The following is a 14,287-nucleotide window of genomic DNA, read 5'->3' as shown; positions in this document are numbered from 1 at the left end:
ATTTAACAGATATAAAAGCACATTTTACAATAAAAAATAGAATTGCAAAAAATAAAGTTATATCTTTATAACTATTAGACCAATTATTTTTTTTAAGAGTATTATTGGACTAATTCAAATATTTGAGGGGGGCCAACTCTTATTTTTTAGACTAAATTTTGAAAACATAAAAATAATTGTATATATATTTTAAGAAATTTTAAAATTTTGGGGGGGCCATGGCCCCCCCACCCCTGTACGTGCCTCCGCCCCTGTTCCTCGGCGTTTTAACCAGCCAACCTTTACTATTTACAACGGTAAAACTGACCCTGTGGAACATGTGAGCCATTTTAACCAAAGGATGGCTGTCTACTCCAGAGATGAAACTTTGATGTGCAAGGTATTCCCTTCTAGTCTTGGACCCGTGGCCATGAGGTGGTTTGATAACCTGAAAGCAGACTCCATCGATTCTTACCAAACGCTCACTCAAGCTTTTGGTTCACATTTCGTCACATGCCGAAGGGTGGCCAGGCCCTTGTCTTCTCTGCTATCCTTAAGCATGCGTGAGGGCGAGTCCCTTAAGGCGTATTCAGATAGATATTGGGAGATGTTTAATGATATGGAGGGCAACTTTGATGCAATGGCCTTAGACACGTTTAAGCTGGGTCTCCCCACTGATCATGGTTTAAGGACATCCTTGTCCGGCAAGCCTGTCACTAACATGCGTCAGCTTATGGACCGTATTGAGAAATATAAAAAGGTTGAAGAAGATCAACAGCAAGGGAAGGGTAAGGATAAGGATAAGGATAAGGTTACCCCCCAAGACAGGAAGGACTTCAGGTCGGATCGTTATAACAACAATAAGCCGAGGAGAGATTTCGCCGGGCAGTCAGGCTCAGCAAATGCTCAAGCAGTCAATACAGTGTTCAAAGAGCCAGTTCATCAAGTCCTGGAAAAGATCAAGAACGAGTCATTCTTTAGGTGGCCGAGTAAAATGGTAGGGAACCCTGAGAGACGCAATCACAATCTCTATTGTCAATACCACCAAGACCATAGGCATGCCACTGAAGACTGCAGAAGCTTGTGGGATCATTTGGACCAGCTGGTCCGTGAAGGCAGGTTGAGACATCTTTTGCACCACTCCAGTGGTCGAGGAGGTCAAGCGAATTTTGAGTCCGAGAAGAGAGATTCTACGAAACCTCCATTAGGTACTATTAACGTCATTTTCACAGCGCCAGGAAGAACAGGGTCCTGGCCGACCAATGTTATGTCAGTGGCTCGGCTACCAGCAGGGGCTATTGGCCGAGATCCGAGGAGCTCCAGACAGGCTGCCCCGCCCGTTTTAGGCTTTTCGGACAAAGATAAAGCTGGGACCATTCAGCCTCACGACGACGCTTTGGTAGTCACACTCAGGATCGGGAGATATGATGTGAAGAGGGTGATGGTAGACCAGGGTAGCGCGGTGGAGATCATGTATCCTGACCTCTTCAAGGGGCTGAACCTCACGCTTGATGACTTAACTCCATACCGTTCTCCCTTGGTTAGCTTCGAGGGAAGGATGGTTACTCCAAAAGGACAGATACGACTACCTGTNCCCCCCCGTAAGGTTGGGCTTCTCCCCCCCCCCCCCCCCCCACATTTGGTAACTGTTTTTTTTTTCCCTTATTTTTTGTTTTCAAAAACAATTTTCTATTTTTGGGACTAAAAAACTTGTTTAGCAACCCAAAATAAACAGAAAATCAAAACTATTCTAAAAACTCAATTTGTGAAGGAAATTGAAAACAAGGACGTTTTCAGTTTTTAATTAAAATACACATTTGATTTAATGAATTTATCTCATTTAATAAGTTAGCATTATAGTTCAAATCATAGTAACAACATATTTTAGTATTTTCTATTTTTTCTTCAAAAAATTATCTTTTTAATTTTAACTAACCAAACATGTTTTTGATTTAAAAAATACAAGAAAATTATTATTTTTTTATTCCCAAAAACAAGTTTTTGAAAATAGAAAATAAAAACTGTTACCAAACATAATCTTACTTTGAGGGTTTGAAGGTTTGGCAAACATTGAAACAATATTAAAGTATACGTTTCGAAGATTAATAACCCTCTAAGTACTTTGATTGAGCGTAATTTGCATATGAACTTTGACCATTTTTGAGATATTTATCAAGAGTTTATTTATTTATTTATTTTTTTCAAACAGCTAGTAACACTTGATAAAAATGAAACACTTATTTCAATGGTAGAAAGACAGTTGAAACCTTTTTTTTTTTTTTCAATGTGACGGGTTCAAAATAACTTTACAATAATTTTCGTAACATATTTTACAATTGTGACAAGTTCTTAATTGTAATCAGTGTCGGCTGAACCTATAGGCCATTTAGGCCCCCGTCTAAGGCCCCCACTTGTAAGAGGGCCCCCAATAATACTAATATATTATATAATGTTGTGAAAAAAAAAGTAACGCCTGCCTAAAAGATTTAAGACCCATCCAAATTATTTAAGCCCTTAATTGAAAATTGAGAAGAAACAAGTTATTTCTAACTGTTTCTCACAAAGCAAAAAGGCTGAAAGGACATAAAGTCCAATCAAATCACAAACTCTTTAACTTTCTCAAAAAAAAAAAAAAAAAATCATCATATCTAAGTATCTTCTGGATCAAACTTTTGTACCACGTTTTATTAAGAAAACCCATGTTTATTACTTGAAATGTAGAGAGGGAGAGAAAGAGAGACACTGATTTTCTCAATATACAAGTAACAAAATGCAAAAGAAAAGATAACAAAAGGTAGAAAAAAGAAAGAAGAAAAAAAAACACTCACACTTTCCATCTTGATCCTAAAAAAAAAAAAAAAAACTCTTTTTAGTTGGCATACTCATCAATTAGTGTTGGCAATAGATTTGGTGTGTTCACAGATCTTTATTTCAGGTTTGTTTTTTGTTTTCTCTTTAGTCTTCCCTTTGCCTCTTTGGTCTTCTCCATGGTTTTCTGCTGGGTTTTTATTCTCCATTTTTGCTTAACTTTTGTTTCTTTACTCTTCTTTGTTTTTGTTATAGATATATATTAAACATATATTAGCCCAATGTAATAGGCCCAAGCTCATTCCTACTTGTACTAGTAGTCTAGGGTTTAGTCGCCTATATATACTCATGTTAGGGTTCATTGTAATACAGGTTATTGTACTACACTCCTACACAATAAAGATGTAGCCCTTAAGGGATTCCTCCGTGGATGTAGGCCGTCAAGGCTGAACCACGTAACTCTCCTGTTCTTGATGTTCCTATTCCATGCTTTCTCTTCCGCATCCTCTCTAGCATACACAACATGGTATAACACATTGCGGTTGATAATATTCTCCATTTAACATGGTATCAGAGCTAATATTCAACATGGTATCAGAGCCAGGTTTCGTTCTTGGCATCAAACAAACATCTCTAGCGAGCAAAGAAGATTCTCACGTGCATAACATAGATCCACAACAGTGCCCATGCCTTCTTTCAGATCTGGGTCTACAGCATCACGCAGCTCCCACAGAAACCCCGTTGCTGCCTCACTGCTTCATCTCTGATCTCTCAAGCAAGTCGAACCACTCAACTTTTCAGATCTGTGCAAATCCATGCCTCGCCTGATGAAACCAATACCACAGACGTGCTACACGACCTCCCGCGACAAAAACCCAGAAACACGGCCACCAACGGCAGCCTCACGCGCCACCACACGCTTCCGTTGTAGCTCACGCGCCGCCTCGGATTCCTCAGGAGCAGATCCTTCTCCAGCAACACGCGCCACCATGACGGCCTCGTAGCTCGCCGATCTGCCAAACCCCGAAGTCCGAGCACCAATCTCCGTCGCACGCGCTCTCACGCGCCTACCGGAGTTGTCCACGCGCCGGTGGACTAACGTCACGCGCCACACGCACCTGAAGTCTGATGCTGACGTCATCTTGACACGTCAGCGCCACGCAAGCCGTTGCCACATCAGCCCTACTCCACGTCAGCGACACGTCATAGGATGACGTCAGCGGCTTTGCTGCCTGATCCGTGATCCGACCCGGAAACTCGGAACCGACCCGGACCAGTATCCGTTGACTTTGACCCTAAACCAGTTGACTTTGACTTTTTGCGTTGACATTTGACCAAAAGTCAAAATTTCCAAAAAGGGCCTATCTTGCTCAGTTTTTCGCGTAGATTCCAATTTTGGACTCCGTTTCTTTATTTGAAACTCCGAAATTGGTCAATTGGCACATTCATCATTGTGGTTTCTTCAAAGGCATTCTTCAAGGCATCTCCAAGTGATCTTCTCATGCTTATCCAACCTCAAGCCTTCATCGAGATTCCGCCTTAAGTTTGAGGGAGGGTGTTAGAGATATATATTAAACATATATTAACCCAATGTAATAGGCCCAAGCCCATTCCTGCTTGTACTAGTAGTCTAGGATTTAGTCGCCTATATATACTCATGTTAGGGTTCATTGTAATACAGGTTATTGTACTACATTCCTACACAATAAAGATGTAGCCCTTAAGGGATTCTTCCGTGGATGTAGGCCGTCAAGGCTGAACCACGTAACTCTCGTGTTCTTGATGTTCCTATTCCATGCTTTCTCTTCCGCATCCTCTCTAGCATACACAACATGGTATAACACATTGCGGTTGATAATATTCTCCATTTAACATGGTATCAGAGCTAATATTCAACAGTTTTTACTCTTAAATTTTGATTTCTTTAGTATTTTTTAGAAGACTATGGAATGGACCTACTTAAAACATTGATCCTAGTCCTACACAATTTTTAAAGCTTTTGCTTAGTGCCTCCAAATTCGTTGAGCTAGCCCTGATTGTAATTGATAAACAATAAATGATACTCTATTAGTGATTGATCAATTTGGAAATCAATAACTTGCCAACTTAATAATTTTGAAAATTATTATGGCTAGCTATAGTACTACTCAAAACAATATGCTCTAGATATTAGAGATATTAACCATATCTTCAGTAACCATTATTTGATTTTATTATTAGTACGATATTTTTCATCTAACTTTCCAAGGTATCAACCATATTTTAAGAATATTTTCTTACGTACAAACCATGAAACCGAGTTTTGCACGGTACATCTGTGATAAACTATGATTTCCAGCTGGTATACAACTCCTCCTCAAATGAGGAAAAAAAAAAAAAAAAAACCAGTGTGATATCAGTATGTTTGTGTGTGTGTGTGTGTGTGTGTGTGTGTGAGAGAAATTTTCAAAAAGTATAAATTTAAACTTTATTTTATTTAAGTAGGAATAAACGGTATATGGTATTATAAATAAGAATTTATTCATTATCATTTTTTATTTTTTATTTTTGTTACGCCTTGCAAATTATAGAATTTCAAATGTAACTTGTCCACACTTTAACTATTAATCACTTTAATTAGAAGATTCAGCATGCATGTGCTCTTTATACAATGTTGCTAATAGTCGACAAGTACTTGCATCTTAGTCAATGTTGTGACTATCAATTGGATAATGTTATTACTTGTTGGGTATTGTGATGATGTGTCAAATCGAGCCCGATTTGCTCCTTAGCACACCCTCAATTCATCAAAGCTAAGATATGCATGCAATACCAACACCACTAGTATGAAAACAGCTCACAGTTATAGTGTAAGTGATCGATCTGCATAGTTCAAATCACAACTATTCATTATATTTGGTTTATCAATTTTCAAAACAAAATGAACTGTACAGATTGCTATTTGTTTTACTTTGCTCAAAAAAAAGAAAAAAAGAAAAGAAAAAAGAGAATGCCATTTCATATTGCATCAATTATGCAAACAGTAGTGTAGAACTTAGTTTTGTTCTTCCATATATGGATATAAGAGAGAAGAAATATGCCTGACGACTCTCCAATCTCATATGCCAATTCTTCATCTCTGGTACTCAACTGTTAGAAACTGAAAGATATGGACAGACACTCAAAGTGAGCATGTCCCTATGTTTGCTTCAAAATGATTGAATATCCAAGAGTTATGGAGTAATAGTTTGGACCGTTATTCTACCCTATAATCACTTTCCACTCAAATATAATAGAGTGTGTGTATATAAACACCAAGAGTGGAACCCATTGAATAGTGGAATGAATTCTGCATTTTTTCATAGTGTTTATAGAGTGTTGTGAGACTTTTAGGTTGTGGGTTATGTTTGTATCACTCTAGTAGTGTGCAACACCGTCGGATAAACATTTTTGGTTCGTGAGTTACACAAACTGGAATTCAAAACGTGTTTGAATTGCTAGTTTGCGTGGAGGTTGGCTCTAAACAGCATAGGACAATCTTAAAGCTCATGTGTAATCATCGTTTAGGCCAAAAAAGATATGCCGAAAGAACGATTGTTTATATTCCGCTGCAAGTCTTCTATTTCTTACATCAACATGTGAGCCATCCTCACATATCAGTTTCAGTGTCCCTGTATATGTACAATAGTGCCTAATGCCTCTTCACAATTCACATATCCACCCCAACATGTCAACCACGTAACAAAGAAAGTAATACCAAACCTCTCTTTTCCCTTTCATATGTATGGTCTATTGAGACTCTGGCACGTTGTCTACAGCATTTGACTACAGGGATTCAAAGAAGCTTTTCTGTGGAATATGCTCAATGTCCCACTAGGCTTCGTTTTGTACAGCATTTCTTCTATTCCTTTTCTATTTTGTAGTTGTCATTTTTGAACCCAAGTTTTATGATTTAGCATCATAATTAAGTATTTCTCAAAAAAAAAAAAAAAAGCATCATAATTAAGTTAGAATTTCTGGATATCTATAAGCTTTTGAGGAGAAATATATATAAATATATATTTTGAGATAGAAGTATTAAAAATTGAATTTTAGTATATATTTCATATTTTCTTTTATGAGGCAGTAACATATATGGCCAAAGTCATTTGATCTACTATGTATGGTGGGATTTTATTGCAAACCAAATAAATAAAATTAGAAACTAAATAAGGCTGTTACCACTACTTATATTACAACACTTATAACTAATAACAAAGCAATACCTTCATCCAATGATACAACTCAATTCAACTAAGTTTTAATTTCAATTATCACCACGTACCATTGTCGTGATGGTTATTCCACAAATACAAAATTTTTGTGAGGTGGAGAGAGCAAGAGCCAGGATTCAAGTTTTCAAGAAGAAACTTCACACACATATACACTTAGATTATGTTAAAATAAAATTTCTATCTTGTATATAAAAGAAATGTTTTAATCCAATCAAATAAACAAATAATTGTTTCATCTAAAGTTAATTATCATATTCTACACTATCATTCATATAATTTAGCAGGATCCATATATATGATTCGAATATTGGACCTGCATCACATGATAAGGAAATGGTATTATAAGACCATAGCCAATTTGTACAATAACTCTCTATGATGCATCCCATTTCTTTATATTCAAAGTATGCTTTGCCACTTTCCTAATGAGCAGGAAGACCATAATTTTTATTTTTCCTGTTCACAACAAATGGGAGGAGATTACTACAGGATTCAGAATCTAAATTCTCATTTGAATAGACTAGACACTGCTACACTGAACCATAAGACTATTTAGAAGCAAGTATTCCAACTTGGACCTTCTCCTATGAATTGAAGTATCACCATAAAATATCTCAAGCAGACCTAGCTTAGCTAGGCCTATAGTACTTGTGAATCTTTGTAATTAATAGCCAACTGGATCAGAAATATGAAGTTGACAGACATGTGAATATGGGTAGCACTTTCGGTGTTCTCTCTTCCATCACTTTTTTTCTCTTGTTAACTTTGTAGGGTATGTTATATGCATATGTAACATCCCACCATGTAGGCTTTAGTTGCCAGCAAATATATATGCTTAATTATTACAAATAAGGAAATATGAGAAGAAATAAAGATTGAAATTATTTTCCTGACTTTTTCTCATCTGACTTCTCTCTCTCTCTCTCTCTNAAAGATCAAATGCGATATTATATAAAAGACATATCTATCTCTTTTTAAAAAAAAAAAAGAGTTTCAACCTATAATCTTGGCTTCTAATGATAACTTTTTATCATCAAACCAAAACACCAATTAGTTTTTGGTATAGGTGAGAATTAAATCTCAGATCTCTCATTCAATCATAAAAAACTTTACCAGTTAAGCTAACTAGATCGCACCACATCTCACTCACTTGTCTACCCAACAAAGCAACAATTCTGTTTCCATGAGCTCCTGGATGAGTTCATCCAAGCCTCACCCGACCGAATTAGTCATATACCCAACCTCTCATCCTGTGTGTACAGAGCACGCACGCACAAGGAGCCGCTTCGTTGGCAGTTTTAAGGCCTAGCAAAAGTTTCGAATCTGGCTCCCTATCAAGAACCAGGACCCAAAAATCCTGTGTCATCCTCTTTGACACATTTCAACACCAAACAAAAAGACCCCCGCTCCCAAAATTGAAATTTACCCTCTTTGACTTTTGATGGTAAAAGCTACATGCAAAATTCAAATGGTTAGGTCAGGTAATGCTAATACATATATTCCCACAAGATACAACCTGTGATTATGCATGGCGTACACAACAACAGTGTTGTCATGATAAACTCACCGTGTCCTATCCAACTCCATAAATTAATGGAAAGGGACTTTTGTAATGAATTTGGTTTAATGGTTTGGTTGAACCAGCATCAGTGATGAGCTTTTACATAGTTATTATGTCAATTATATAACCAAGTTTCTTCCAGCTTTGCCATGTGCCCTCTTAACTTTGTTCTACTTAATTGGTATAAAAGAAGAATGGAAATCTTTCTTTTCTATATCCGATAGACCATCCCAATATGGTTTGATTATGAAACAACAATAAGCGTTGTGGGGATGTTCCATGAAAATAGAATGATTTCATTCATTTTCCAAAGCAATTGAAGGAGTTAATTGGAGCCAAAATAAGTCCAAATATTGCACATCACTTCGGGGGCTGCATTTCTCTTCAATCATTCCTAGCTTTTCATATTTTCCTGAGTAATCAATCAACTAATTATATATTCTTGGTCCAAAGCTTTAATATTTTGCAATGACACACATTCTCAATTACCAAAAGTCAGCACGATTAAGATTAACACTAATCGTTCATTCACACCAATGGTCGTTTGCAAGTTGTAAAGATGACTCTGACTTTCAAAGTGATGTTATTCCATTAGAGCCATGCTCAGCTGACTAATATGAAAAGTCTATAATAACATGTCCAACGAAACCAAGTCTAGGTTTCTTTTCTCTGTTGTTTATATAAAATAATTGCACAGCCAACATCCCTATGTATATACATCTTTCCTAGTATGATTGATTGGTTGCCCGATCGATTGGGTGGAGAGATTCATGTTGATGAATATTGAATTTCCTTAACATCATAATGTTCAATTTCAGATATATTTTTGTAAAGGAAACACGACATTTTATTATATATGAGGCCTAATTGTTGGTGTCAAAAATAAGATACATACATAATATATTGATATCATCTCCTGGAACTCGTACTCTTTATTTGCAAGTCATAGAGAACTCCTTTTGCTTGGGCAATTTGGTGTGGGCGGCCAAAGAAGTCCACCTTCTTCGAAAGCCTTTGGCTCGCATTCTTCTTTGATCTTTCGTCAATTTCTCAATATATTAAACATTAGAAGTTTACATTTTTGTTTTTTTTAGTTTTATTCTTGTATATATCCCGTGTACAGAAACCTTTAATGACTTTGGAAATAAATCAGCAACATTTACAGATTTTATGAATAAATAATGCAATATTAAAAGACATGCCAAAAGCATTTAATTCACAAAAACCCCAACAGGAAAAACCAATAACCTGCCCCACATCAATAAAAAGGAATTACTGCATTCAGATTACAGAGGAGCTTGTGTCAACCAAGAAAATACTTGTCACAAAAGCACAAACAAACATCACCACCTTATAAAGAAGTCTTGCTTGGACAAGGACAGCAGCTGCTCAATCACATTCTATGACTAATAAGTCACTCAATAACATGCTAATCTTATGAATTAAGATGCAAATCCAAAACACAAGTTAAATCATTTAATTCCTAAAAAGCCTAACAGGGCAAAGCAAAACTGATATTATTCTACCCCGGCAATCATAGTTGGGTCACAATCACCGTTAATCTACCTGTCCCAAACCAACAAGAGACATTACCACATTTGAATAGGATGAGCTTTTCAGCAAAAGTTCAACAAAAATTACATGAGTGCAGCACAACAGGAAAAGAATTCAATGAAAGTTCAACCAACACAGATTTAGATTAGGATTGTAGGAGAGAACAATGAAAGTGGGAGGAAAAGAAATCTATGCTACAATATAAATACTTTACTTTCCAGGCATTTGGAGCAGTAATGTTTAAAGAATGCAACTCATAACATATGTGACTGCCCCATGATGATAAATCACAAAATTTACAAAGCTCCAAAAAGCATAAGGCAATTGATCTCTTATCTTGATTCTTTTGAGTTACAGAAAAAACAGAAGAAGGGGCCAAGTCCAACGCAACGCAATAAAAAAGTTACAAGCATGGCAGCAAGCTTGTTGTGCTAAAAGACCAAATGAATGATCTCAAGTTTTGAAAGGTTATGATAAATGAAAGTAGATGGCAATCAAAAAAGAAACCAGAAACAGTCTACCAGCACACTGACCTTCTATGAGTAGGAATCAAACTCAAAACTTAATGCACCAAGAGATGCAGGAGTAGCCAAACAACAAATAAAAGAACTATTATATTTCATAAGAATCCAACAAATATAAAGATAAATCCTTCTGGTGGATCTTAAGATAGGTACAAACAAAAGTAGCATGCTTGTGCAATACTACAATCATCATACTGGATCTGTAGATCTTTCACAAGAGGTAGTTGTTTCATTTAATAACAATACAATTAAGGTCTTTGTATAAGGAAAGATCCACACAATAATAACCTCATTAGGGACCCAACAATACAGCTTCCAATGAAGTATATCCCATCTTTACACTGATCAAGTCATTCCTATATCGTCTTGCAATGCCTGTAACTATTGTGACTAGTCAAATAAGATGACAAGGCATGGGAGGGATCATGCAAGTGTAAAAAACTATTATGAAAATTGGAATGCAGTAAGTATTCACACCAACCCATTATCGTCCCACTGAAATTAGCAAGACATCCGAGCATAATATTTATCCAAATCCTCTTTGAGTAAGGGCATTTGGAAAAGAAACAAGCTCTACTTTCATTATTGTTTCTGTGTAAAACAGATCACCTTTGAAATCCCACTGCAATAGCCAATGGTCAGTATGCAATCTGCTTCTAATTGCTAGCAAGCCTAGAAATGCACCTAACAAAATAAAATGAGAAATACTCACTACTAACAGCCAGGGGAGCAATTACAAAGAGAAATACTTTAGACTTTTTTATTCTCCATGTGCAGAGGTAGACAACAGATTCCTAGACATAAGAGTTGCAGAGAAGTTGGTACTTAACCACAAAGCAGATTGAAAAATCAATTTGCTTTGGCCAATTTTAATCCTTAAAAAAAGACTAACCTATTGGAATACAAGTTGCCAAAAAAGAAAAAAACTAGAAAAGGAGTAATTTGAGAGAAGATACATGAGACAATTAAATTTAAGACAATTAAAAACTTCCACAAGGAAGGCATTTTAATATGAATAATTTAAGGTTTGAAAAAGAGAAAATGGGCTATCATATTGTTGGGACAAAGGAGTTTAATTAGACAAATAGAAAATTTCCAAAAACATGTCAACCCTACAAAAACTAGATAGTCTGCAGTGAGTCCTTTAATAAGTTATCCAATTCAGGAACAGGGATGAAACAGTTAACCTAAACAACCTTTAGTTAATGTTGTACCAGATCTCCAGGGCTTTCACAAGAGATAGTTGTTTCATTTAATAACAAAAAATTTGAGTTTCCAGATTATACAAAACACGTTTAACATCCAAAAAAACTGAAACAATAAGGCTACACATGGTAATTCAAGGTCTTTATAAAAGGATCCACATTTTGATGAAGTATATCCCTTCTGTACACAGATCGATCAAATCATTTGAAAAGAGTACTATTTTGACTAGTTGATAAGATGACATTAAAGAAAATGGTTCTCACAGGAACACGATCAGTTGATCAGGATTAGGGAAATCTTGACCACTTGCTTGCAAGTGTCACAAATTCCTCATCTTGATCAACTGATCGTGGTAGAACCATTTTCTTTACCATGACATGTTTGGGTTGCAGTTGCAGATGAGAAGGAGAGGATAGAGAACGGGTTAGAGGAAGTTAGGAGAGAAAGAAAGAGAGAAGCAGGCGGGAAAGTGAAGAAGAAAGAAAGAGAGTTGATACTTGAATTGATAGCGTGTTTACTGGGTCTGTGAGGGAGAATGTGAAAGAAACCGAGTCTGAAAGAGTAATTAGAAAGCGTGTTTACTGCGATGGGTTTTGTGGTTTGTGTGTGATAGAGATAGATTGCTAACCTAATGACCCAAAGGCCGAAGCCCAAGGCCCCAAGCCCAACCCAAATTAAGTAGAGAAATTTGAGTTAAGAGCCCGTATGGACCCAACTTTTTATAGTCCAAAATGGAAAACCCACGTAGCAAACCAGCCCATAAACAGCAAACCGTAGCCTCCACGAAAAAATATTTTGTATCAAATAATACCATGTTAATTGTATCAAAACCTAATAAATGAGTGACATGTGTATAAAAATAACTACCCACTAACACGTCTTTCATTTGTTAGTGGAATAGTTATTTTTTGTTGATGTGTTTCACAATTACTGGATTTTGATACCGCTGACATAGAATCATTTGATACCAAATTCCTTCTCGGCCTCCACACCCTCACAGCTTACTTATATTTCATTTCTTATCTGATATCTCTTCCACCGCTTACGCTCAGTTGAGTTAGCTCTAAGGTTAGTTTGTCTCATATAAAAATTAAAAATAAAATAAAATATAAAAAACAACTAAACTCACAATAACTCAGCATCTCACTTTGTACTCTGGACATGTTTGAGAATATATATATACACACACATACACACACAAGTATAAGTACTTGTGGGGCATGGGGGGCAAGAGCCAGGATTCAAGTTTTAAGGAAAGAGCTTTACACACATATACACTTAGATTAGATTAGAGTAGAATTTCTACATTGTATAAAAAAAAATAGTTACTTTTTTTGGACTCCAAACTCAATCTATCCTCTTTCTTTCTCCTTATGTGCGAAGGAAAAAAAAAAAAGAAAATTAAAGACTAACATCATCTAGAATTATAAACTGGGAAAATTAAGATCATCCTAGGATCTATGGCAGCAAAACAGAAAAAGGAAAAAAAAAAAAAAAAGCTATAAAATAGAATAAAAATATGAAAAAAAGGAAGAAGTTAATATCAACTATTATTCTTTTTACTTATATGATTTAAGATTTTTGTTCATTCTAATATCCATTATGTATATTGATAATCAAGGAGTTATGTCTAAATCTAGAAAATCATGGAGGAGCTAAAGAGGCAATTAGACCTTTTTTTAAAAAGAAAAAAAGAAAATGATAAATGTTTTCAATTAAAAAAGAAGAAAAATTAGACTACACTACATTGCTACAATTTAAGATGTATTAGACCTATTTTTTAGTGTAGTATACATTGTTGCAATTTAAGGTGCATTCGACCTTTTTTTTTTTAGTGTAGTAAATGTTTCTACAATTTATGATGCATTAGACCTTTTTTTTTTTAGTGTAGTATACGTTGTTGCAATTTAAGATACATAAGACCTCTGTTTTTTAGTGTAGTGTATGTTGCTACAATTTAAGATACATTAGTCCTCTTTTTCTTTTTTTGTAGTATTTTTTTTTTTAATACACAACACATATATATATATATATATATATATTTTAAAATTTTAAAAAAAATTCTGCAATATGGTGAAGCCACTTGGCACAACCACGGCTTCTAAACTCAACTTTTCTTTTATATATGTGTTGCCACAATTTAAGATGCATTAGACCTTTTTTTTAGTGTAGTGTATGTATATATTTTTTAAAAATTTAAAATTCTAAAAAAATTTATGCAATATGGTGAAGCCACTTGGGACAACCACGGCTTCTAAGCTCAACTTTTCTTTTATGCATTGCACAGTTTTATTTACAAACTTTTAGTATAATTTTATTGAGAAATAATAAATTAATAATCACTTGAATTTAGATTATATAAATTGCATATAACTCATTGTTCTTAAAACTATCAAGCAATC

General features: G+C 35.4%; 1 protein-coding gene across 1 annotated transcript; it reads left to right on the top strand.

Annotated features, from left to right (window-relative positions):
• The first annotated feature begins 340 nt into the window (after window positions 1-340).
• LOC136063799 (uncharacterized) lies at window positions 341-3,615 on the top strand. The gene is made up of 2 exons (XM_065764706.1): window positions 341-1,580; window positions 3,386-3,615. The coding sequence occupies exons 1-2, from the start codon at window positions 341-343 to the stop codon at window positions 3,613-3,615; spliced, it is 1,470 nt and encodes a 489-aa protein (XP_065620778.1).
• The last annotated feature ends 10,672 nt before the right edge of the window (window positions 3,616-14,287 follow it).

The sequence above is a fragment of the Quercus suber genome, unplaced genomic scaffold, assembly GCF_002906115.3.
Source record: "Quercus suber isolate HL8 unplaced genomic scaffold, Cork oak 2.0 scaffold_579, whole genome shotgun sequence".
NCBI classification, from domain to species: domain Eukaryota; kingdom Viridiplantae; phylum Streptophyta; class Magnoliopsida; order Fagales; family Fagaceae; genus Quercus; species Quercus suber.
This window is presented reverse-complemented; position numbering and strand designations above follow the sequence as displayed.